The 24,429-nt window shown below is 45.8% G+C and overlaps 1 protein-coding gene across 27 annotated transcripts in view; it reads left to right on the top strand.

Moving 5' to 3' along the window:
* LOC147029197 (CLIP-associating protein 1-A-like) overlaps positions 1 to 24,429 on the top strand; it is a 203,338-nt gene that overhangs the window by 162,032 nt on the left and 16,877 nt on the right. For all 27 annotated transcript variants that reach the window (XM_085880112.1, XM_085880114.1, XM_085880109.1 and 24 more), the window contains 5 exons: positions 5,257 to 5,501; positions 7,084 to 7,147; positions 9,624 to 9,787; positions 17,305 to 17,383; positions 22,258 to 22,401. In XM_085880112.1, coding sequence (XP_085736238.1) covers positions 5,257 to 5,501; positions 7,084 to 7,147; positions 9,624 to 9,787; positions 17,305 to 17,383; positions 22,258 to 22,401 — 696 coding nt within the window. The remainder of the gene's footprint in view (positions 1 to 5,256; positions 5,502 to 7,083; positions 7,148 to 9,623; positions 9,788 to 17,304; positions 17,384 to 22,257; positions 22,402 to 24,429) is intronic.

Below are 24,429 nucleotides of genomic sequence, written 5' to 3'. Positions count from 1 at the left end.
ATATTCAAAGTCTGTTCTTGTATCTACGGTGTGCGTCATCGATGGCGATTGTAGATGATAGGGTTTTATGACTGAGCGACTTAGGCCATGAGCCGCACCAGGTAATTTTTGGCCACCAGTACCGTCCGAGGGGAATAATGCTCATCGTAATTTTTGGCAGGGTATTCATCTCTACAGTCAGAAACTGTGTGATGGCATTGCATTGGTGGTAGCCTTTTGCGTGTTATCAGCCGTTTAGTAACCCCATCGCAAAATAAACTTTTCTGAAACCGGCGTAAGACAGAAGAAGACATTCTATTTAAAACTAATGGTTCTCTCTTATTATAGGCGATATCTTCTTGAAAATGGTTAGGCACGTAGCTCATGTAATTTGCTTTTCAAAACAGTTGTTAAAACGAGCCGAGCATTTACATTGTACCAATCACTTCTTTGACCACTAAGTTGAAATCCTTCATGCGGTCTGGTGGAGTTGAACACCTGCACGATTCCACGAGGAAGCACATTCGCAGAAAACTGGAATCTGAGCTTTGAGAATCAGTGGATATATTTCCAGATGACAAGGGAAAGTTGTTGATGGTTCCTGACAGTGTGTCATTCAAGGATGTCGTCTTGGAAAATCAAATGTTTCACAGGGAGCTCAGAGTTTGGAAGGCCAAATCGACCAATGTCAACAAGATTATAGGTCAGACTTCATCACATATCCGATCAGTCATCAGGCAGGACATGACACCCACTTCCTGGCTGTTCCATCCGTCCGATGTGAATACGAGTGCTCACATCGCCATACCAAATGAACGAGAGCGGTTACTTGTTGGGCTTCTCACAGGAGATCCTGACACAAAGATTCAAGCACACAGAATCAGCACTCTGGTCCAGTCATTGGGCCAGGACCTCAGATACGCTGTGACTTGTGGACAGTATAAACCGCATAAACCACCTAAACATCTCCTGCTTCATAATGCGGTTAAAACACTCACTGGAAACGTTGAGCTCATCCAGACACTGAGCAAGCTTGGGCATGGTGTGTCTTACTCTCAGCTGGAAGAGAACGATACTGCTCTGTGTCTTTAAAAGTTAGCAGCAGGCTTCAACCACAGAGTTGTACAGTGTCACCAATGACATACCTTTCAACCTAGGCATGTTTAGCACTTTTTGTTGAGAAGCAAATGATCCCAGCAAGTTGAAGTGGGATGTCTTACCTTGTACTGGCCATTTTTCACAAACGCTTATTTAAGGGGAGGCATATAAATAAGGTGATAACACACAAAAAAGCTATCACCGATGCAATGCGATCACATATTTTCGAACTCCAGGGTTGTATACCTTGCCAAAAGTCACTATGACAATTATTCCCCCATATGGTACCGACCAACCCTACTGGCTCATGGACTAACTGGATCTTCATCTTGGATCAGATAACTTCCAGACTGAGGGTGGCTGCATTCTGCTCAAGTCCTTTAAGGCTGACAGAATACCAATTAACTATGTCATCAGCATTGTTAAAATCGGTGAAAATCTTGCCATTTCCAAGGTTTATTCCACAGCACCTGCGCCCATTTCCAAGTCGATGTTCCATTTGTTAAGCGAGTCAAACGCCTCGTTGATGTCGAGGAGGGAGTCAAATGCCTTCTTGATGTCGAGGAGGGAGTCAAATGCCTTCTTGATGTCGAGGAGGGAGTCAAATGCCTTCTTGATGTCGAGGAGGGAGTCAAATGCCTTCTTGATGTCGAGGAGGGAGTCAAATGCCTTGTTGATGTCGAGGAGGGAGTCAAACGTCATGTTGATGTCGAGGAGGGAGTCAAACGCCATGTTGATGTCGAGGAGGGAGTCACACGCCTCGTTGATGTCGATGTGGGAGTCAAACGCCTCGTTGATGTCGAGGTGGGAGTCAAACGCCTTGTTGATGTCGATGTGGGAGTCAAACGCCTTGTTGATGTCGAGGAGGGAGTCAAATGCCTTCTTGATGTCGAGGAGGGAGTCAAATGCCTTCTTGATGTCGAGGAGGGAGTCAAATGCCTTGTTGATGTCGAGGAGGGAGTCAAACACCTCGTTGATGTCGACGAGAGTATGCGTCCAGAGTTGGGTGAGCGTACACGCATTTTTCTGCTGTCTGATACCGCTAGAAGATTTGCTCTGTTGCTCATCTGTTTCTTGTGAAACCGGCCTGTTGTCTTTGCTTTCTACATCATCCATCGTGGATTCTGTGAAGGAATATCCAGGCAAACACCTTGGCTACAACTGAAAAGAGAGAGAGAGAGAGAGAGAGAGAGAGAGAGAGAGAGAGAGAGAGAGAGAGAGAGAGAGAGAGAGAGAGAGAGAGAGAGAGAGAGAGAGAGAGAGAGAAACACAGAGAGAGACAGAGAGAGACAGAGAGAGACAGAGAGAGACAGAGAGAGACAGAGAGAGACAGAGAGAGACAGAGAGAGACAGAGAGAGACAGAGAGAGACAGAGAGAGACAGAGAGAGACAGAGAGAGACAGAGAGAGACAGAGAGAGACAGAGAGAGACAGAGAGAGACAGAGAGAGACAGAGAGAGACAGAGAGAGACAGAGAGAGACAGAGAGAGACAGAGAGAGACAGAGAGAGACAGAGAGAGACAGAGAGAGACAGAGAGAGAGAGAGAGAGAGAGAGAGAGAGAGAGAGAGAGAGAGAGAGAGAGAGAGAGAGAGAGAGAGAGAGAGAGAGAGAGAGAGAGACAGAGAGACAGAGAGACAGAGAGACAGAGAGACAGAGAGACAGAGAGACAGAGAGACAGAGAGACAGAGAGACAGAGAGACAGAGAGACAGAGAGACACAGAGACACAGAGACACAGAGACACAGAGACACAGAGACACAGAGACACAGAGACACAGAGACACAGAGACACAGAGACACAGAGACACAGAGACACAGAGAGACAGTAATGCCAGCAATATGTTTGTTACACTCAGTCTGGCTCCCTCGTGATTCCAGAAATAGTGTGTGATGCCCTGGAGCCTCTCTTTTGAGATAGTGTTCTCATTCCAAATTTCATAGAATAATTGATGAACCTGAAATGTTCTCAGGTGTTGCGTTTTTAAGTAGCTCTGCTGTGATTCCACATATTCCTGGAGCCTTCCCGTTCTTGAGTCTGTGGGTGGTACTTTCTGCTTTTGCCCTTGTTGAGGGATCTGTACATCAATCATCATCGAATATTGATGCTCTGGCAAGGGCAATCGGTTCCTTTGGTAGGTTGAGGGGAATGGAAGAGAGAAGGTTGGCACTGTACTCCTGCCATCTCTGGAGCGAAGAGGCAGTGTTTGTCAAGAGGGGCCCAGTTGCACTATTATATGAGTAAGAGGCAGGGTGGAAATAAATTTTGCTTGAACCTTTTTACAAAACAGAATGTAAGCCTGGTGTTCCTAGTTGTTGCAGCCTGTTCAGCTGGCTCACCTTGTTTTCCAAGATAGGGTTCTTTGTCCCTGCAAACAGCTTTGCATTTCTCAGATCTAAGTTGTTCTTCATGGACATTTCTTTCTCCAGACACATTGATGGAGTCCAAGGGCTACGGCTCAGTTCTGTGTATAAATAACTCTTCTTTCTTCTCTGGCTGGGTGACATTGCTGACGGGAATACCCTACGATGACTGTGAGTTCGCCATATCGGTGGCTGAACCTGGCTGTAAGTCACCCGCTGTGATAGGCAACCATGTCACAGGAGCTTTCTTGGCATTCTGATCCATGGCAATAGCAACTCTTCCTCGTTATGTAAATTGTCATCACAGCCTGCGTATGTGTAAGCGTATTTGTGGGCATCTAAGATTATACTTCCTGGCCAGTAGACTTTAGTGAGTCCTGCAATGGTTACTTTTAAACATTTCAGTTCCCTGGATATGAGAGATGCTGTTCCTGTAGTCAGCATTGTTTGTATGTCCCAAGTAGCAGTGGAGTATTATGTTTTGACGAGTCCGTAAGTCGAGGGCTTTTCCAGTTCGTAGATCCGATTGAATACGTCCATTTCTGTCAGCACAAGTTTCACCTGGGTGGCTCCCTAAACCCGGGCAAACAGTCGGCTGGGTCTGCCACCTTCATCCAGATGGTCGAAGGAAGATATAAGACACACCCTTGGTTTTACCCAGAAAGGCCTGGAGGGTGTTGGTCAATAGCCCAGTCAACTTGGGTCCTCATGGAGCCAGTTTCAGTCTGTGCCGTAGGAAGGTCGGGTTGGCATGTGTGTCCACAGGGAATCAGCAGATTACTTAAGTTCACTTTTCATCACAAGTGGCTAGCTGACCCCCAAAACTGCTGGCAACAGTGCCGGAGCAAAGACGCACCTTGCAGACCAGACAAACACCAAGTTGAGAAATTCTGCCTCATCTTGTGCAGAGTCCGCAGTGATGCTGTTTTGAGGTGAGGAAGAGGTTGGAGGAGGATCATTTTTCAGAGACGGACTTACCAAGTTTAAACAAAGTAAAGCTATCAATGTGCGGTGTTGCAGTGACTTCTTATCCAATTTTGTGAGACGAGGAAAAGGCAGACTGCCAGTCGTGCCATCACGGTGTGACTTTCATGCACGATGGTGCTCATCATCATCACTTATCAAATGTGATTACTTCTCCAAAAGAAATTGGTTGCAAAGTTATAAATCATCCTCCATATGGGGGAAATTCGTTCTTTCTTCGGACCACTTAGACACTCGAGGAAAATCTGGGTGGCATTTAGCTTATGAATGATTAAGGTATCGAATGGGTGACATTTCATCAATTCACCTGTACTTTTGGATTTCCTCGAGTAAAATGACCATGTGAGCCTTGACACCTCCTCGTTTGTCATTGCTGTCACCTTTTGTAAGCTGCAGTGTGAGTCGTAGGTCCCAGCACACGGTTTTAGCTGGTCATGCAAGATTTGTTTATACCATCTTTCAGGGTGAGTCATAAGCCCCAGGAGTTATAACACATCACAGTAAAAACAGTAATACGTAATAACAGCAGTAGTAATAAAATATTACATGAATACGACAATTGCAATACCTCCTTAGACATCGAGTGCATCCGTATGACGTCCGTCATTGTCACGGCACACGATAACTTTCGTCCACGTGCGGTGTGAAAACCGATGCAAAATACCGCGTGATGTTGTAGTGCCAAATGCTTCCTGAATGTGTTGTTGTAGTTCATCAACAGATAACAGTATCAATACATGGTGCAAACAAATCTTGTATAAGCAGCTAAAACCATATTGGTTTAACCGTAAGATTTTCTTTTCTAATGATTGTCGTCCTGTTGCTGTCCCACCAGACGAAGCCGCGCAGGCATCTTGAAGCCTACGTGTCTGTGTACTCGGACGAGGATGCCAATAGCGATGCGTCGAGTGCTTGCTCGGAGCGCTCGTTCAGCTCCCGCAATGGCTCTGCGACGGCATACTGTCGGCACGCAGAGGATGTAGCTGAACTGCTCAACCGGTGTGCAAGCGGGAGCTGGTCTGAACGCAAGGATGGATTACACGGCCTGCACTCCTTACTGCGGTCTCAACGAATGCTCAGGTACGACATTGATAAGCAGTTTCCTTGTTTTAGAATTGTGCCTCATCGCTTTGTCTTTCCTTGGTCTTTTATATTAAAGCACACTCATTGTAAGTGTCACTGATTAATTATTGAACGTCTCTTCGAGTCCATATTCCAGCATGCTGGTGTAGCAATCCATAAAGTTTTTTTTATTTTTTATTTTTTTTAACACAATGTCGAAATAAAATATTTGGTGAAGAGTAAGTAGGATGTCATATCACAAGCGAACTTGTTTTGCTCTCTTTCAACAAACATTTTTGACCCAATAATTTGCCCCAGATCGTCTGCCATCTTGAAAGTCAGCCGACATCATCACATTACAAAAACAAGGTGCAAAAAACGGATCCCATTAACTGCAGACGGAACAAGCTTACTCCAATCAGCAATGTCATGGAATCCATCATTGCAGTTGACATAAAATCCTTCTTCAACGACCTCATGTCAGATCACCTATTTGGTTTCAGACCAGGTAACTACCTTGGACATGCTGTTTCTGCTCACCCAACAATGGATGGAGGACCTCAACACGGAATCAGGGTCGTCTCTCTGGACATATCTCGTGCTTTTGATATGGTCTGACATCCTGCCTCCATCCAGGTTTCTGCAGGGCGCACACGCGACCAAAATTCAGGATCACTGCTCTCCTGCACTCATTCGATCTTCTTTTTTTCCCACCTGTAGAATCAACTTCCACATTCTCTTCAAGCTCATTCTTCACTCCACGTCTTCAAGCCAGCTGTTTACTACCATCCCAGATCATACCCAATCCAAAACCATGATCTTTTCTACCCTTGATAACCCCCCCCTCCCCTCCTCCCACCCCCAAGCCCACCTCATTCCAAATTTCCAGTTTTTCCTTCACGATAATTTGCTTGTGTATCCATCTTGTTCACCCCCTTGTGTTCTCCCTTACCCCTCCCTCATCCTAATCCCCATCCCTTGTTGTCCGCCTCTGTCTATTTTGTCCTTCAACCTTGCTGTTGATGTATTTCAGAAGAAGGTTTGTGAAAGAATTTCTGTGATTTTTTTTTTTTTTTTTCCCCCAAAATTTACCAAGTCCGCCATTTTGACACACTTCCGGTCATGTGATTGATATGACTTCTACAATTTGACATCCCCACCCAGGCCTCACGTTGTTACCCAAATTTGGTAGCATTCTGACTGGTGGGTCTGGAGAAGATTTTTGGATGAAATTTACCAAGTCGGCCATTTTTACCCACTTCGTCACGTGACCGGAACAAGCCTTGCAATCCCTGTTACCAGTCAGGAATGGAACGTTGCTGCCAAATTTCTTTCAGATCGGCCCGCAGTTTGGCCGGAGAAGTCAAAATAGGTGACGGACGGACAAATGGTGCACGATGACTATTCCTTTTCTGGAATTCCCAGATAAGCTAAAAATCAAAACGTTTTCCCTTTTCAACGATTTTGCTCTTTTCGACTTTCACATTTCAAGCTTCCGTCACACGGATTAATGAAACCATTCCAAGGTGTACTGTATACTTGATGATGATGATAAGCCTGTGGTTTGGTGACGTGTGCCTTTGTCCTCCTTGTCACACAGCCGTGTAGAACTGAAGAGGTTATGTGAGATCTTCACCCGCATGTTTGCAGACCCTCATAGTAAGGTGCGTTTGTCACCCACTTTGTGTACACACTGTCGTTTTATTTTGCACAGGAGGTTTGCTCTGTAGCGTTTCAATCCATTCACCAGAATAAATTGTGAAGCACAAATGTGGGAAATTTTTTGTTGAACGTTTGTAACGATCCTCCCACGAACCTATAAGTGCCCTTTCTGGATGCATATTGTCGTGTTGAGGCCGATTACCGCCAGCCTGGACGGATAGCCAAACGGTTTTAACACGGAGGCAAACGGCCGGATTTCGAGGCGGTTACGACGCGCGCGGGATGGAAGCAGGGAAGGCGCTTTACCAGAACGGAAGCACACGGGTTTATCCTCGTACCCACAACGAAAAAACAAACGCAAAGAAATTCGACAATAATGATTGAATAAACACAGATCAAATGGGTGATAATGAAAATAATTCAAAGCGGGAGGCAATGAAAAGTGAGGGAAACCAAATCCTAATTTGAGACGTCTCCACTCGGTCACAAAGACGGACAAGGAGAAAGATAAAAATAAAAGAAAATCCACCCCTTTATGTCGGCACTCAGATTGTGTCCAGAGATGTCCTTTTGGAGCCTGGTGTTCGTCGAACCGCGCAGCCACCGTTCAGGAAAATGTACCAAAATGGCGCCATGTCACTCTCCGTGGCCACGTAATTCATGCAGACGGTCTTCAATGACAGGAGCCCACAAACCGCCGTTCAGTTTCTGATCCTTCACACCAAATGACTCCACCTTTCTCCCTGATCATACAATAAGGCCGCTGCCGAGATAACGAGAATCTGGCAGCTTTCACGTTATGCCGAGAGGAGACTGGGGGGGGGGGGTGACTGTTCTCTTCCAACTGTCCTTCTCCTCTCGAGAACCTTCTCCTCTCTGACGTCACCCTGACCAATCTGCCTCGGGGGCGTGGCCTGCCGGTTACGTTTCCTGGGAGGCGGGGTTTAGTCTGCTGGTTATTGTTGTTGTTGTGAAACATTCTTTATGGCCAGCCTTGTAAATGTAAAAACGTAGGAAAAGGTCACGGGGCAATCGCATACTGGGAGAAACTGACCTTCGACCCTGCCTCGTGAGCACAACACCACCCCCCGTGTGTTGACTTGAACAAACTTCAGCTCACAGTTTTCCCTACTTAAATTACATTGAGATGTCTCCTACTCGTCCACGGACCATGCTATACTCTACAATCCTATCTTTACGATGGAATTCCTCAATCTACCCCCACAATCGTAACAATGTTCAAGGCTTGTGGAGGAGCTGGAACACCGAATGGATGAGGTCACAACGGAATAAAACTAGAACGGCACTTGGTAGAGCATGTACCTCCGCCAGGCTGAACAGTTTACATTTTGTATCCACTGATAGGCTGCATCTGGATCCGGTCCTGAACCAAAATCTAATCGCCTTGTTCGTGTCACCTACCCAACTCTTCCACCTCGTTTTGTCATAACTCGTCCACAACTTTTTAAAATATCCTGCTATATATCGTTTTTGGCCTCATCTCTCAACGGTGAAGGATCAGTTTAAAAATTCTCGGATCCGGATCCTCACCAAGATTGAACCAAGTCGTGCCAATCACCGAACATCTCCTTTACGCGCGATCCCTTGTTGCATGACTTTGAAACAAAGACCGATGGTCTTTTCACGTTGAGATCGCACAAGGCAGTCTCGATGAATGATACATCATCAAACGATCTTCCTTGTCAATTTGCGGGTGCAGTTCGACAGTTTTCTTCACGGCGTCGAGGTTCGTTTCAGGCCAGTTCATGTGCACGGTTAAAGTACTGGAGAAATCCCACGGAGGACGTGATTGGATGCCGCTGTTTCCAACTTTGAATCCATCCAAAGTGTTATACGTGAAGTTTGAGAAAAGGAAAGTGTGTTTTGATGTCTTTAAATGTTGAAGAATCGATTGAATGAGTTGCAATTTAATTAAATTTCGGTTTTGCCCTTTTAAAATCAAACGGTTTTGTTTTCACGGAATTTTTATTTTTTTCTTTAATTCCAACATCTGTGTATATTTATTTCTTGAACCCACCCTTCTCCTCCTGCCCTGCCTGTCCCCACTCCACCCACCCCCCCATCCATCCTGATGGGGGGGTTGGGGAGGGGGAGAGGAGACGTGTTACCTGTTCATTTTTTTTTAAGTCCCTGAGAACATAAAAACCAACTTTAGGTGGGATTTTAAAAATGAGAATCTCTCTTTGCAAGAGATGTTTAAAATATTTCTTTAATTAGTATCAAATGTTGAGGACTCGTTTGTTTTAAATGGCTTGAACCATAGTGGCTTTGAAACAAATCAACTGTTAATATATTTTGTCCATTAAAGACCAGGAAACGATCTGCTTACCGCTTTGTATGAAAGCCCACCTCACCTGCTCCCATCCATTTCTCTTTGGTCACCCAAAAGAGATGAAGAGAGGTTATTTCTACCATTCGTGCCATGCAGTGTATACGTTGAATGCGTGTGCCCATCAGGTTTTCAGTATGTTCTTGGACACGCTTTTGGACTTTGTGTCCGTGTACAAGTCAGAGTTGCAGGACTGGTTATACGTGCTGCTCACCCAACTGCTGAAAAAGACCGGTGCGGAACTGCTGGGCTCTGTGCACGTCAAGGTGCAGCGGGCACTCGACGTCACGAGGTTTGCACCGAATTTGATCGTCAAACATGCTTTCTGCAGGGAAAAACGATTGTGCCAACTTAAACTGTTGTTTGAAAAGCAACTTTTTAATTGCAATTTATTCATCAAGTTATTCATTTTTGAAGAGTTCAACACTATTTACTCTTCCACTTGATTTATCTGTCTGTGTTGTGCCATCCTCCTCGTGGTGATGACTCCATCGACCCTTCTCTCTCTCTCTCTCTCTCTCTCTCTCTCTCTCTCTCTCTCTCTCTCTCTCTCTCTCTCTCTCTCTCTCTCTCTCTCTGTCTCTCTCTCTCTCTCTCTCTCTCTCTCTCTCTCTCTCTCTCTCTCTCTCTCTCTCTTTTTTGGCTCGGTGTTATTACCGACACTACCGGTCAAAAGTTTTTGAACACCCCCATTTTTCCAGTTTTTACTGAAATTTAAACAGTTTAATGTCTCAATGTACTCTGAAATTAAACAATCGAAGAAATAAACAATTGCAGATCAAAAATAAATCATGGAATCGTTTTGTTGAACAAAATTTTATCTAAATTTTTGACTCATCAAAGGAGCCACCTTTTGCAGACATAACAGCCGAACGTACTCGTGGCATTCTTTCTGCAATGGAAATCAAATATTGTTCGGAAAGTTCTTCCCAACACTGTTGCAGAAGTTCCCACAAATGTGTTGCACTTGTAGGTTGCTTTGCTTTCACCCTTCTGTCCAGTTCATCCCAAACCAGCTCGATGGGGTTTAAGTCTGGAGACTGTGCTGGCCATTCCATGATTTGAAGCCTAACCGTCTTGTTCTTTTCTTCTAAGGTAGTTCTGACATAGCCTGGAGGCATGTTTTGGGTCGTTATCTTGCTGTAGGATGAACCCCTGACCAACTAAGCATAGACCAGAGGGTATTGCATGGCACTGCAAAATGCTGTGGTAGCCCTTTTGGTTCAGGGTGCCAGTCACTCTGTGCAAGTCACCGACTCTGGATCCAGCAAAAGAGCCCCAGATCATCACACTTCCTCCTCCAAGTTTGACAGTTGGTGTCACACACTGAGGAACCATCCTTTGGCCTACTCGACGGCGTACAAAAACCCTGCGTGATGAACCGAAGATTTCAAATTTCGATTCATCGGTCCACAAGACCTTCTTCCAGTTTTCAGTAGTCCACTGGCGGTGCTTCATGGCCCAGGCAAGCCTCTTTTTCTTATTTTGCCATCTTTGCAATGGCTTTCTTACTGTCACTCGACCTGTCAAACCTACAGCTCGGTCTTCTCTTCACAGTTGAAACCGAGACTTCCTTACTTCGACCAGTGTTAAGCCGTACTTGAAGCTGCTGTCCTGTGAGCCGTCCATCACGCAAGCTGTTGACTCTCAGAAACTTGTCTTCTGATTGTGTTGTGGCTTCGGGTCTGCCAGACCTATTCCTGTCAGAGTTTCCTCCAGTTTCCAAGTGCCTTTTGATGGTGTAGGAAACTTTACTCACTGACGCCTTGGCTTTGTTTGCAATTTCTCAAAAGGAAAGACCAACACTTTTAAGGGTTATAATGGTCTGTCTGTCTTCCTTTGTTAATTGTCTTTTTCTCGGCATTATGATTGCAATATACTACTTCCTGCAGTGCAATATTATCCAAATAATGCTTCAGAGGGTGTAATAACACAGTCTGTTCCAACACTGCTTTTATACAGACAGAGGGTTTGTAACTAATTAACAAAAGTTAGGACATCTGAAGGAATTGTTTGCATTAACTTTCAAGGATTAATTTACTTCCATTGCTGCAGAACAGCTGCAGTTGCTAACCCATCACTTGTTCCCTGAAAAGGGCCTTTTTAACAACTCTGAAATTTACATTATTTTTCAGTTTTTGGTAACCTCAACTTCTTTTTTTTAACCTCTGGCAGTTTACTGCTTAGCTTTGTACCATTTCAGGTTATTCATTGGACTTGAACTGCTTAAATTTCAGTAGAAACTGAACAATGGGGGTGTTCTAAAGCTTTTGACTGGTAGTGTATCTCACCAACCATGGTACTTCAGAAAAGGACATCTGTGACTCCATTGGATTGACTCCATCTGTGAACTTTCCCACCTGGATTTTTGTAACTGGAGAATCCTCCCTTCTGGACTTGGTGATGACAAACTTCCCGATCGATGTTTCATGCTTTTTATCTCTGTTGATGACTCGAGCCTCTGCCGTGACATCCCTCATCATTCAGACAGGCAGGCTGCAGCCTCTTCCCTCTCTGGAGATCTCGATAGAATCACAAGATGGTGAAACACTTGGAATATGTCTTTCAATCCTGACAAATCTCACACTCTCACTCTCTCTCCCTCTCCCTCCAAAAGGACTGTCTGGCAAACCTTCCAATCCACTTTCTAACAATCCTCTTAAGGAGGTTCAGTCTTAACAAACTGCTGGGTCTCACTCTCAGCCATGATCTTTCTTGGGCAAACATCATTTCAAAATTGGCCTCCAAAGCCAACTGCCAACTGAGCATCTTCAATCCTACAAAGTCCTTCCTTGGCACACCTGAACACCTCTCCATCCGCTGCTTGATGGAGTACTGCTCTCCTCTATGGCTCCCCTGACTCGCATCTTGCTCAGCTTGATACCGTGGAATCCAAGGCCTTGTAGATTATTGGAATCTCCCATGATGAAGCTGAGTATGTAGGTCAATCACTTCATCATCACAGACAGGTCAGCGATCTCTGTCTTCTGTCACCTCCTTTCTGGTCTTGCACCCACTGCTCTTTCCATGCTTTGTAGCCCCGCCCACCCCCCAGTTTTCTGCAGGACACACATGGTCCACCATCAACACCCTTACCTAAATCCAGATCACTGCTCACCTCCACTCATTTGTTCCTCTTCTCTCCCCTCCCCCCCCCCCCCCAACCTGTAGAATCAACTTCCACATTCTCTTCAATCTCACTCTTTCCTCCAGGTCTTCAAGACCAAGACAGCTGTTCACCACCATCTCAGATTGTCCCCAATCCAAAACGATGATCTTTTCTACCCTCGTTAACCCCCTCACACCATACCCCAATTCCCCCCTCCTTCCAAATTTCCAGTTTTCCTCCTGAGAGTTTCCTTCTCTATCCATGTTGTCCACCCCATGCATCCTCTCCTGTACCCCATTCCTCCCCACACCCATTGTTTGTCCAAGTCTGCCTCTGTATTGGCCTTCAATGCCACTGTTGGTGTTCCCCCCTCTCTGAACTGTTCCTTTTCTTTATTGTGTCCTCAACTGTTCAATGTACTAGTATTAGCTCTTGCACGAGCCTGATTATGCATGCAAAAATAAAATAAACTCAAGGCACTATGCTTTATGACTGCGAGCAGTTATGGCCGGGTACCATGACGCCCCACTTTGATACAACCCCGCTTTGATCACACACCTGACCCACAACGTCCTCTTTATCCAGAGAAAACTTTTTTTTTCATTCCATCCAATGTGGCCACCAAACCATGTGACCCATCATATATTTATCAGCACCTGCCTCCTCCTCCACCTGCCCCACCCCTTCCTCCTCCCACCCGAGTCCCTCTGGACACCCAACCCACCCCTTACCCCTTCCACCACAGTCCTTCCAGACTTCCACCCCACCTTCCCCTGCACCCTCCAACCCCACCCCTTATCCTGCCTCTTCCCACCCCTTCCTCCTCTCATCCCAGTCCCTCCGGATTCCCACCCCACCCCTTCCTCCTCCCACCGCAGTCCCTCTGGATTCCCACCCCACCCCTTCCTCCTCCCACCTGAGTCCCTCTGGACACCCAACCCACCGCTTCCCCCTCCCACCACAGTCCTTCCGGACTTCCATCCCAACCGCTCCTCCTCCAACCCCACCCCATCCTCCTCCCACCCCAGTCCCTCCAGACTCGCACCCCACTCAAGCCCCTCTGAACACCCACCCCACCCCTTCCCTCTCCCACAATAGTCCCTCCAGACTCTTACTCCACCCTTCCCCTGCACTCTCCAACCCCACCCTTTACCCTGCCTCTTCCTACCTTTTCCTCCTCTCATCCCAGTCCCTCCAGACTCCCACCCCACCCCTTCCTCCTCCCACCGCAGTTCCTCTGGGCACCCACCCCACCCCTTACCCCTCCCATCACAGTCCCTCTGGACTGCCACCTCACCCCTTCCCCTGCACTCTTCAACCCCACAACTTCCCCTGCACTCTTCAACCCCACCCCTTACCCTGCCTCTTCCCACCCCCTCCTACTCTCATCCTAGTCTCTCTGGACACCCACCCCACCCTTTACCCCTCCCATCACAGTCCCTCTGGACTGCCACCTCACCCCTTCCCCTGCACTCTTCAACCCCACAACTTCCCCTGCACTCTTCAACCCCACCCCTTACCCTGCCTCTTCCCACCCATTCCTACTCTCATCCCAGTCTCTCTGGACACCCACTCCACCCTTTACCCCTCCCATCACAGTCCCTCTGGACTGCCACCCCACCCCTTCCCCTGCACTCTTCAACCCCATCCCTTCCCTTCCCCTCCCACCCCACAACTTCCCCTGCACTCTTCAACCCCACCCCTTCCCTTCCCCCTCCACCCCTTCCCTTCCCTTCCCCCTCCCACCCACCCTTGCCTCCTCCCTCCCCACCCCTTTCCCCTGCCTCCTCCCACCCCACCCCTTCCCATGCATTACCTCATTTGAGGTGGAATCAAATTGTACCATTGTTTCCTCAAAATGGTACCTTTATTGTCTGATAGAAGCTTCAAATGTACAAGAGGCTTCGAAACATACTGAGCTCTGTGAAGAGAAAAATATGGCCACGATTTCTGGGCGGCTGGAGGGAAAGGCGTGGCCCAGCGAAAAGGTGGTGCTTGTGACATTTGTGGAGAGGAGGGAAGGCGTGGCCTGCGGAATGGGCGACGCTCATGATCCACCCACCCACAGCCACAAACAGCTCTCTGCAGTACATAAGATATGATTTATTGAGCATGATAAAATAATTATTTCTCTGAAACCGAATAACCTATCAATACTGGACTGTCCAGTTATGATCCACTACCCTTGCTGTGTATATATTTTATTTAATAATGACGTCATCAGTCACGTGGTTTGGCAACCACATTGGTTTTAAGGTAAATATTATATTTCAGAAACTGCTGCAGCGATCGATTCGAAACTTTGCAGTTATGATCCACTACCCTTGCTCCATGTAATGTGATGCGATTCATCTCGATGCGCTCAGCGGTTTCAGAGAAGACGGTTTTTTAATTTGCGGTTTTCAAACGAACTTGGCTGCCAAACCGCGTGACCAAACGGCATTGGAAAGTTGCACGCTGCCCGTGATTGGGTCGAGAATCACGTATGTGAACTTTCGTCTTGATAGGATATAGTTCGTTTTTCCATCCAATATGGCTGTCACACCACGTGACCTATGACATCATCATTTTCACACTGTCTGCAGCAATGGTGTGAGATGATATTTGGTAAACTTCGCTTCAATCGGATAAGCGGTTCCAGAGAAGACATTAATATTTTTCTTCAATCCAATCTGGCCACCGAACCACATGACCTATCAATTATTCTTCATCACTCTCGTATCCCCAAGTCATGAGGAACATGTCTGTGAAGTTTTCTCTCCATCTCTCCAGCCGTGATGGAGGAGAAGATTTTTGAAGGTTTTATGGTAAATCCAAGATTGCTGCCAAACCACCTCTGACATCATCGATCTATAATTCCAGCAATCTCTTTGCCTGTGTGTGTGTGTGTATGTGTGTGTGTGTGTGTATGTGTGTGTGTGTGTGTGTATGTGTGTGTGTCTGTGACTGCTGTTTCTCGACAACCACTGGTCCGACCGAATTGAAACTTGCCAGATATATTGCTGGGGACCTGAGTATGTGCCTTCTCAAGGTTTGATATTAATCGGACAAGCGGTTCCCAAGTTACGGCCATTTATTTACCAACCAATGACAGGACACGTTGCTTGGCGTTTTGCACCCACAGTATCTATCTTCTATCTATAATTCCAGCAATCTCTGTTTGTTTGCCTTTTCAAGGTTTGAAATTAATCGGACAAGTGGTTCCCAAGTTATACCCAAGTTAGAGCGCGTTCCCCATTACGGGTTACAACGTACGGACTTCCGGATAGTGATGACTTACTGTATTCTAATAATTTATCGATAAACACAATGCCCCAATCCAGTCGTTGTTTACGAGAGCGAAGGAACGGCCTGTGTGGTTGTTGTTTCTGGCTCGCGGTTTGAAAGTTGTGATTTTTTTTTTTTTGCACGTACGGCACTAGTAGTTATCAAACTTTATTTAGTTTGAAATATATTTAGCTTTGCATAAGTGATCAAACTTTATTCAACATGGATAGTCGATCATTTGTATGCAGTTTCACTTCGATCTGTAAAGCGGTTCTGGAGAAGATTTTTTCCCCTTTAAAAAAACAAACAAACAATATGGCTGCCAACCCACGTGATGGATGACGTCACAAATTTAATAATGTCATTTTTATTTGGTCATAGATTATGTGTGTGAAGTTTCAGATTTTTAGGACAAGGGTATCAAGTAAATCAATTTTGGCTGCTCTACCACTTCACCTCTGACATCTTCGTTGCAAGGTCCTTATTCCCCATTGGCAGTTGAATGCGATGTGCTAAGTTTCCAATTTTTCTGAGCAGCTTGTTCAGCCATACAGTTTATTAATTTTTTTTCACTTCATCCAAGATGGCTGCCGATCCAAAAGATCCAAAATCAAGATACCACATGACCTATGATGTCATAATTATCATTTGAATATTATCCATGGGGGGGGGGGGTCACTCCGACCCTCAAAATTTTGTCATTCGGTCAATCGGTTGCTGAGGGGAAAAAAAATGTTGGACTAATCGAGCAAAAAAAGAAAAAAAAGCCGAAAAAGGGACCAAGAATAACAATAAGAAGAAACGAGAAACAATGGGGGACCGCGGCCTGTCAGGCTCATGGGACCCCAAAAAGAAAAAAGTCTGCCTCATTGTTGGGAATAATGGCATCGTCTTTCCAAAAGCAGACGTCCATTAAATACTGTACATCATCAAGCCTGCCACGCTCACGAGCTAATCCCGCAAGGTTCGAAGTCCACTTCCTGGCAGCGTTGGTTGAAAGTTTGTGTCGATCGCACCTGTCTACGAACCTTCAAGCCTTGCACCAGTGCACGTCCTCGGGAGTTTGCAGTATGGGGAGGTGTAAGCTATCAGCTTTTTGAGTGAGTCAGAAAATTCTCCAACTCTGTTGTTGTGCGGAGCCACACCTCTTTCTCACAGCTAACGTTTCCAAGTAAATTTGGCTTCTTTTTGAAGTTTTTTTGAGCCATTCCAGGTCACGATCCTTATCGAGCATGCACGATATACGTTCGGCTGCTCCGATGAACCCTGGTGTCGGGGATTTCTGCGCAATGATCATTCTGGGGCGGATTGCATCATTTGAAAAGTACATAGTTTGATGTGTAATCGTTACTATATTATCTTTATTTCACTGAAAACTACTTCTTCTTGTATCCAGCGAACATGCTTAATCTCAGTTGTCTCCCTCCCTGCAGGATCTCCTTCCCGTATAACCAGCAGTTCAACATCCTCATGCGCTTCATCGTGGACCAGACTCAGACGCCTAACCTGAAGGTAAAGGGAACTCTGGTCTATCTCATTTGTAATTTGCTTTCTCCCCTTCGTCTGATATTTAATGAATATTCATGTCTTTGTACCCCCAAACACCTGCTCCTCCTCTCCCCCCCCCACCAATCCTCATTTTCTCGTTATGACTAGAGTTTTGTGCGTCGGTCATTTTGATGGACTTTTCCACTCATAATAATAATAATAATAATAATAATAATAATAATATCTTCATTTAAAAATGCTCTTTTTGGGAGAACGAATGCACAACACCTATATTATCAATAATGACGATTAAGAACATTAAAACATATAAACTTATCACTAAAAATAATCTCGTAATAATTATACAGTGTAAAACAACCATGGACAAAAACGAGCACAATACTCGTTTAGGAAGCGAGTTTATTTATTTATTTATTTAAACTGTTGAGTTGAATTTGCCAATCTGATGGTCGAGGGTACACGGTTCTACTCCTTCGCAGCGGTCACAGAATGGTCTTTGGAGGTAAGTAAGACGAAAAGATTGTGAATTGGAACGGAGGTCGAGTGTGCTCGGGATGTGATGATTCAGACTACTCTCGACGTACTCCGGTGACGGGTTATTGTATGTTTTATACACGTGGTAAGATTTAGTCACATACTGTTTGAGAGATGGGTAACCAGTGTCGCACTCATGTCAGAGCAGTGGAATCATGGGTATGATTTTCCGAAAACACAAGACGAGCTTCCGAGCTCTGAAGGCTTTGGAGTCGTTTGAGTGACCATGTGGAACAGGTGTGAGTAATCAATTTTTTTTTTTTTTTGTATACCTTGGTCGAGGCTCGTATGAGAGCTAACACACAACTCACACCAAGGAGGCATGAGACAAGAGGGGCGGGAGTGGAAGGGACAAAACAGTGGGGAACAGACACATTAGGTGAACTGTGGAAGGGAGAGGGATGGGGATGGGACGGGGAACATGGCGAAGAGAAGATGGACATTTCAGGGACTTTCAGGAAGGAAAGCAGGAGAAATGAAGGAAGTGGGCTTGGGTGGATTATCGGGGGTAGAAAAGATCGAGGATTTGGATGGGGGAAGATAAGAGGTGGTGGTGAACAGCTGTTTTGAAAGCCTGGAGGGAAGAATGGGAAAGAATAGAGTGAGGAAGTTTATTCCAAAGGCGGGAAAAAAGAGGAATGAAAGAGTGAAGATGAGCAGTGATTCGTGATTTTGGTAGTTTTACCAGAAGGGGTTGTTGGCGGACCTTGAGCGCCCTGTGGAAATGTGGTGGGGACAAATCGCAGAGAGAGCAGGGGGGGCAAGGCTGGAGAGGAGTCGGTAGAAGACAGAAAGACCACCGACCAACCTGCGGTGATTGAGTGAGAGGCCCAAAGACTCAGCTTCATTGCGGGAGATGCCGATGATCTTAAAAGCCCTGGTTTCGACAGCGTGAAGCCGAGAAAGGTGGGAGGCAGGAGCACCAGCCCAGAGGGGAGAGCAGTACTCCATCAGGCTATGGACAAAAGCTTTGTAAGTGGTCAGGAGCTCAAGAGGGCCGAGGAAGGACTTAGCACGACGGAGGATTCCCAGTCGGCGACTGGCTTTTGAGGCAAGGTTGGAAATGTGACTTTCCCAGGAAAGGTCATGGCAGATCGTGAGACCTAGAAGCTTGAAAGAAAAGACTTCTTCCAGAGGATTGTTGAGAAAGTGGATGGGGGGGGTTTTGTAAATGGTCCTTTCGAAGAGACATAGTGAGAGTGTGAGATTTGTCTGGATTGAAAGACATGTTCCACGTGTTGGACCAGTTTGTGATTTTATCCAGATCTGCAGTGAGTGAAGAAGCTGCTGCTTGCCGGTCTGAGGGATGACAGATGGTACGGCAGAGGGTGGAGTCGTCGGCAAAGAGAAATAGAGGATTTTCCAGAGAGTCCGAGAGATCATTGATGAAAACCAGGAAAAGAACAGGACCCAGAACGCTACCTTGAGGAACTCCAGCCTGCACAGGAAGAGGGGATGAAAGAACTCCATTTAGGGCCACACGTTGACTGCGACAGGAGAGGAAGTCTGCGAGCCATGAGTGGAGATGGCCTTGAATACCATGGGAAGAGAGTTTGGTGAGTAGGGCAGGGTGCCAGACTGTGTCAAAAGCACGTGATATGTCCAGGGATACGGCTCGGATTTCCTGTCTGGCATTGAGGACCTCCATCCATTGATGGGAGAGCAGAAGCAGCATATCCAGGGTAGAGTGACCTGGTCTGAAACCAAATTGATGATTGGAAATCAAGCCATTGGAGAAGAGGAAGGATTTCATATCTGAGGCGATGATGGATTCCATCACCTTGCTGATGATTGGGAGAAGGCTGATTGGTCTGTAGTTATAGGGATCTGTTTTTGCACCTTTTTTATGCAGGGCAGTGATGTTAGCAGATTTCCAAGCAGATGGCAGATGACCTTGGGAAAATGAGAGGGTGAATAGAACAGAGAGAGGGTGAGCAAGAGCAGAAGAGCAGGCTTTGAGGACACGTGGGCTGATGCCGTCTGGACCGGTTGCAGAATCTGACTCGAGGTTTGAAAGCAAGCTCTCCACCTTGTCAGGAGAAAAGGATACAGAGTCCAGGGACAGTTGGGTGCGACTGGGTAAAGTGGGTAGAGATAGTGATGGGTTTAGGACACAAGATTTAGCTGCAAACACCGAGTTTAGACATTCAGCTTTATCACGTGTGGAATCAGCAGTGCGGCCATTTGAGGTAAGGGAGGGGATGGAGGGGGAACATACCCCAGAAACAGATTTGATTAAACGCCACCAGGATTTTGAGGAGGGAGAGAGGTTTGAGAGTTCAGACTTGAGATGAGAAAGATGTTGTTTTCTGGCTCTCCTGAGGGGAGATACACACTTGTTCCGAGCTTTGTGGAAAGAACTGAGATTGCCCTCAGTTGGGTTTGCTTTCCATGAGGCAAAGGCAAGTTGTTTCAGGACAACTGCCTCGCCACAAGCTTCAGTAAACCAAGGGCGGGAGGAAGGGTAGGACAACTGATGACGAGAGGGGATAAATCTGTGCATGAGGGAGAGCATGTTTCTTTGAAAGAATTCCCAGGATGAGTTGATGTTTGAGAAAGTTGTGATAGGAGACCAGTCTGTAAGTTTGATGGCTGCTCGGAGACCCTGCCAGTCGGCTTGAGTGAAATGCCAGACTCGACACCGGTGAGGTGGTTCTCTGATAACAGCCAGAGAGATGTCCACTTTGACAAGGACGTGGTCAGAAGAACCAATTGGAGTGAAGGAAGAGCAGCAGATATTGTCAGGGAAATTTGTCAAAATCAGATCCAGAAGAGATGGAGTACCATTGGTTGAGATCCGGGTCGGGAAGTTGACCGATTGAGTCAGTCCCAATGAGTCGCAGAAAGCTTTTGCTGAGGTGCCATGGCAGGTGAGAGAGGTACCCACACCTAGCCAACTGGCGTGATGACAATTGAAGTCGCCACATAAGAGGAAGAGTCACCACATAATTGCAATCGTCTGTCAACTCGACTGTTCCTTCCAATAACAAGGTGGAGGCCGAGGTTCTTGACAGAGTGTCGGGGGTCGTACCGTGTCTTAGAAGCGATCCCAGACAGGTCATCACAGCATTTCAGTGTGCAAACTTCCATGAGAGTCAAACGCGTTCTGGTGAGGGCAGTGTCACTCTGCTTCACCCCCGTCCACCGCCGAGCCCCTCAAAAACGCGGTCCTTTAATATTTCATTTTTCCCTGGAACAAACAAGGTGTGGTTGTGTGTTTTTCCTTTTCAAAAGGTCAAACGAACTGGCTGGCCATCCTGACATCATGGAGAAGGTCACCTTTCACCACCTGCATCTTCTCTTCCTTCATCGGTGGTTTATTTAATCAGGACAATGCACCGCTGACCAAGTTAGAGAATCTTGGTAGTCCGTGACATATTAAATGTGTCCACATCCATACTTTGTGTTCATGACATGCTAAATGTGTTCACGTCCATAATAATTATTAGATTTGACTTTGTGTCTTGGGGCTGTTTGTTACGATGAAAGATTCGGTGAATGATGTGGTTTTCGTCACACAACCTGACAAACATTGTTTATCATCGGCTTCAACGTACTCCCAAGAATGACGTCTCGGCACGAAATGACTTCATTGAAGATGCTTGTGATGGAACATATTTCATGTGTTTTGGTTGGTCTTGTGCGTTATTCTGTTTGTCTGTCTGTCTGTTTATCACCGACAAGTAGCAATTTTAAACCGATCTTCACAAAACTTCAGCACATAGTAGAGTTCGCCAGAAGGAAGAAGCCTGTTATTTTCGAGGTCAAAAGGTTAACATTGGCCAAAGGTCAAAAACTTGGGTGGAATTCCTAAAATTGTCAATTTTCATCCGATTGACTTGAAAGTTGAAAGAGGATTTGCGTATCAGGTCCTTTAATTCAACCACCAATTATTTTTAAGGTCAAATTTGTTTTAGGGATTTTGTAAGTATCGTGCTCTGCACGACGTGTTTCTTGGTCTTCTTTATTTATTTATATCGTTTGAGGAGTTGTATGTGAACAGTATGGACTTTTGATTTGCATATTCTCACTTTTGGTACTTAAGAAAGGAGCAGTGTGTGTGTGTGTGTGTGTGTGTGTGTGTGTGTGTGTGTGTGTGTGTGTGTGTGTGTGTGTGTGTGTGTGTGTGTGTGTGTCTGTGTGTTGTATTTCATGCCGACCTATAAATCCATTTGTTTTGAAATATTTGGTATTATTTTATTGTTGAAGAATCCTTTGGTATATTAAGCTGTCAGGAATGTGATTTAATGGTTGATTTCAGAAATGTTATCTTGTAAACTGTAAAATCAGGCTAGCCTGACCCGACCCAGTTCATAATGATGTCGCTGCTGTCTTGCCACCAGGTAAAGGTGGCCGTGCTTAGATACATCGAGAGTCTGGCACAGCAGATGGACCCGGCGGATTTTGTAAATTCGAGCGAGACTCGCCTGGCTGTCTCTCGAATCATCACGTGGAACAATGAACCGAAGAGCTCCGATGTGCGCAAGGTAACGCGGTGAGGTCGTGGACGCGCGGAATAGATTGACCGCACTTGCAGTTGTGAACTTGCTTCGATTGTTGTCCTCGAATCGATGAGCTTGTCGATGGTTGTTCAAGTGCGATGTTTGGTTGCGGACGTATTTAAACATCGTCAAAGTCCCCATTCTACTCCACATTCACTCAACATAATTAGTATTGCTACCATGGTGCAGGTTGGTGCTCGTTATGCACTGATGTGGATTAGTCTGCAAGAGGTCTTGGATCCATACATGCTCTTTACATCCTCAGTCATTCCTCCTCCCAAACTTTCATCCTTTTATCGCCCATCTTTCCAGACTTCCCAACAATTCCTTCTCTCGCCTATCATGGTTGTACCCTGGGCAACCAAATTCGAAATGCAGGACAATTTTACTTCCACCAGCGAAGGTGGAACGGGGGTTATGTTTTCACCCCCGTCTGTGAGCAGGATTTGTCTCAAGTTGTGGACAGATTCGGATAAAATAAGGATGAATTCATTAGATTTTGGTGAAGATCCAGGTATGAGAATTTTTTTCAGTACGAGAAGTTCGGGTGCGAATTGAATCCGGGTACGAATTCAGAGATAGGGCCAAAAGCGATACATGGGATGAAATTTCAAAAAGTTGTGGACGGATTCGGACGAAACGTGGTGAATGAATTGGGTCGGTGACAAGAACGAGCCGTGGCTGAAGTGCCTTGGCATTTGCAGTGAACCCATCCGACGTACAACCACAATGGTGACAAAGGAGTGAAGTGTAACCAAATGTGTGCAGCATTTGGACGTTTCTTGGTTTCTCCATTTGAAAATAATTATCATCTGTTTCTGCATACATTCTTTGCATTCAATCAATCTATCCATCCATCATACTAAAATACACAATTTGGTGTCTGTCTGTGATGTTCATTTGACCGCGATACATTCGATCGTCGCTTATCCAATCTCAACCAAACTCAATTGAAGGACTAAGGGTCACGTGATGGAGGTTGTAGCGACTTCATTTGTCCCCCTTCCTAGTTTGGGTTTTCCAGCTTTGGCGAAATGCGTGTTCAGGTGTATATCCGAGTTAAGACAGCTAATTGTGGCATTTTTCCAAAGCTGCTTCGAATAACAAAAGTAAATAACAACACGAATGATCATGGCATAATATTAATGTTATTACAAAACAATGTTCACACTAAAAATATCCCCTCTCCCCCAAAGGATTTTTCCTCCTTGGACAAGTGCCATGTTAACGTGTGGAAGTCGCTGTATCGTGGCGTTTTGTGGGGCAACCTACCAGAATTAAAAATATTACAATGAACCACATACACGTATGATAACCTTTTTAAACAGTCACTCCTGCTGTGTTTCACACGAAACTGAAAGAAATCTGGAGGAATCCCGGCATCCTTGAGGCATTCTATGCTTATCGTGTCTGCTGCGGACAAACAGACTTGAGCCTTGATCGACTGTAATCGATATATCCCAGAGAGGATAACGTGACCCTTACTGTCGCTCCCGTAGGGAGTGGGTGTACTTGGACTATCAATGCAAGTCACCACATCGTGTCTGAACGTGCTAAACATCGTAGCCACAAGCACGTGCAATGCTGAATGATACACCATTTAAGAACTCTTGGGTCCACATAGTGGACGCAGAGGTTCACAAATATTGTTGCTCATGAAATCTCATGTTTTATGAATCTTTGTTGTGCACGTGGTGTATATGCTCAGAGTCGTTGGTTTGCACATCCACTGGAAGTAAAATCGGTGATTTACTTTACCAAGAAACCTCAACAGTCTTTCCAGTTCGTGACTATTTTGGTGCCAGCAAAAAAAAAAAAAGAAAGATTTTTCCTTCCAAACGAATTGCCTCACAAATTGAACCTGGGAGTGTGTGTGTGTGTGTGTGTGTGTGTGTGTGTGTGTGTGTGTGTGTGTGTGTGTGTGTGTGTGTGTGTGTGTGTGTGTGTGTGTGTGTGTGTGTGTGTGTGTTCGATGTAAGAATGCACTTTCACCTTTTTGAGGGGCTTGGGGGG

Source organism: Eptatretus burgeri, chromosome 4 (genome assembly GCF_056783735.1).
Source record: "Eptatretus burgeri isolate ZD-2024b chromosome 4, Ebu_testis_v1, whole genome shotgun sequence".
Lineage (NCBI taxonomy): Eukaryota > Metazoa > Chordata > Myxini > Myxiniformes > Myxinidae > Eptatretus > Eptatretus burgeri.
This window is presented reverse-complemented; position numbering and strand designations above follow the sequence as displayed.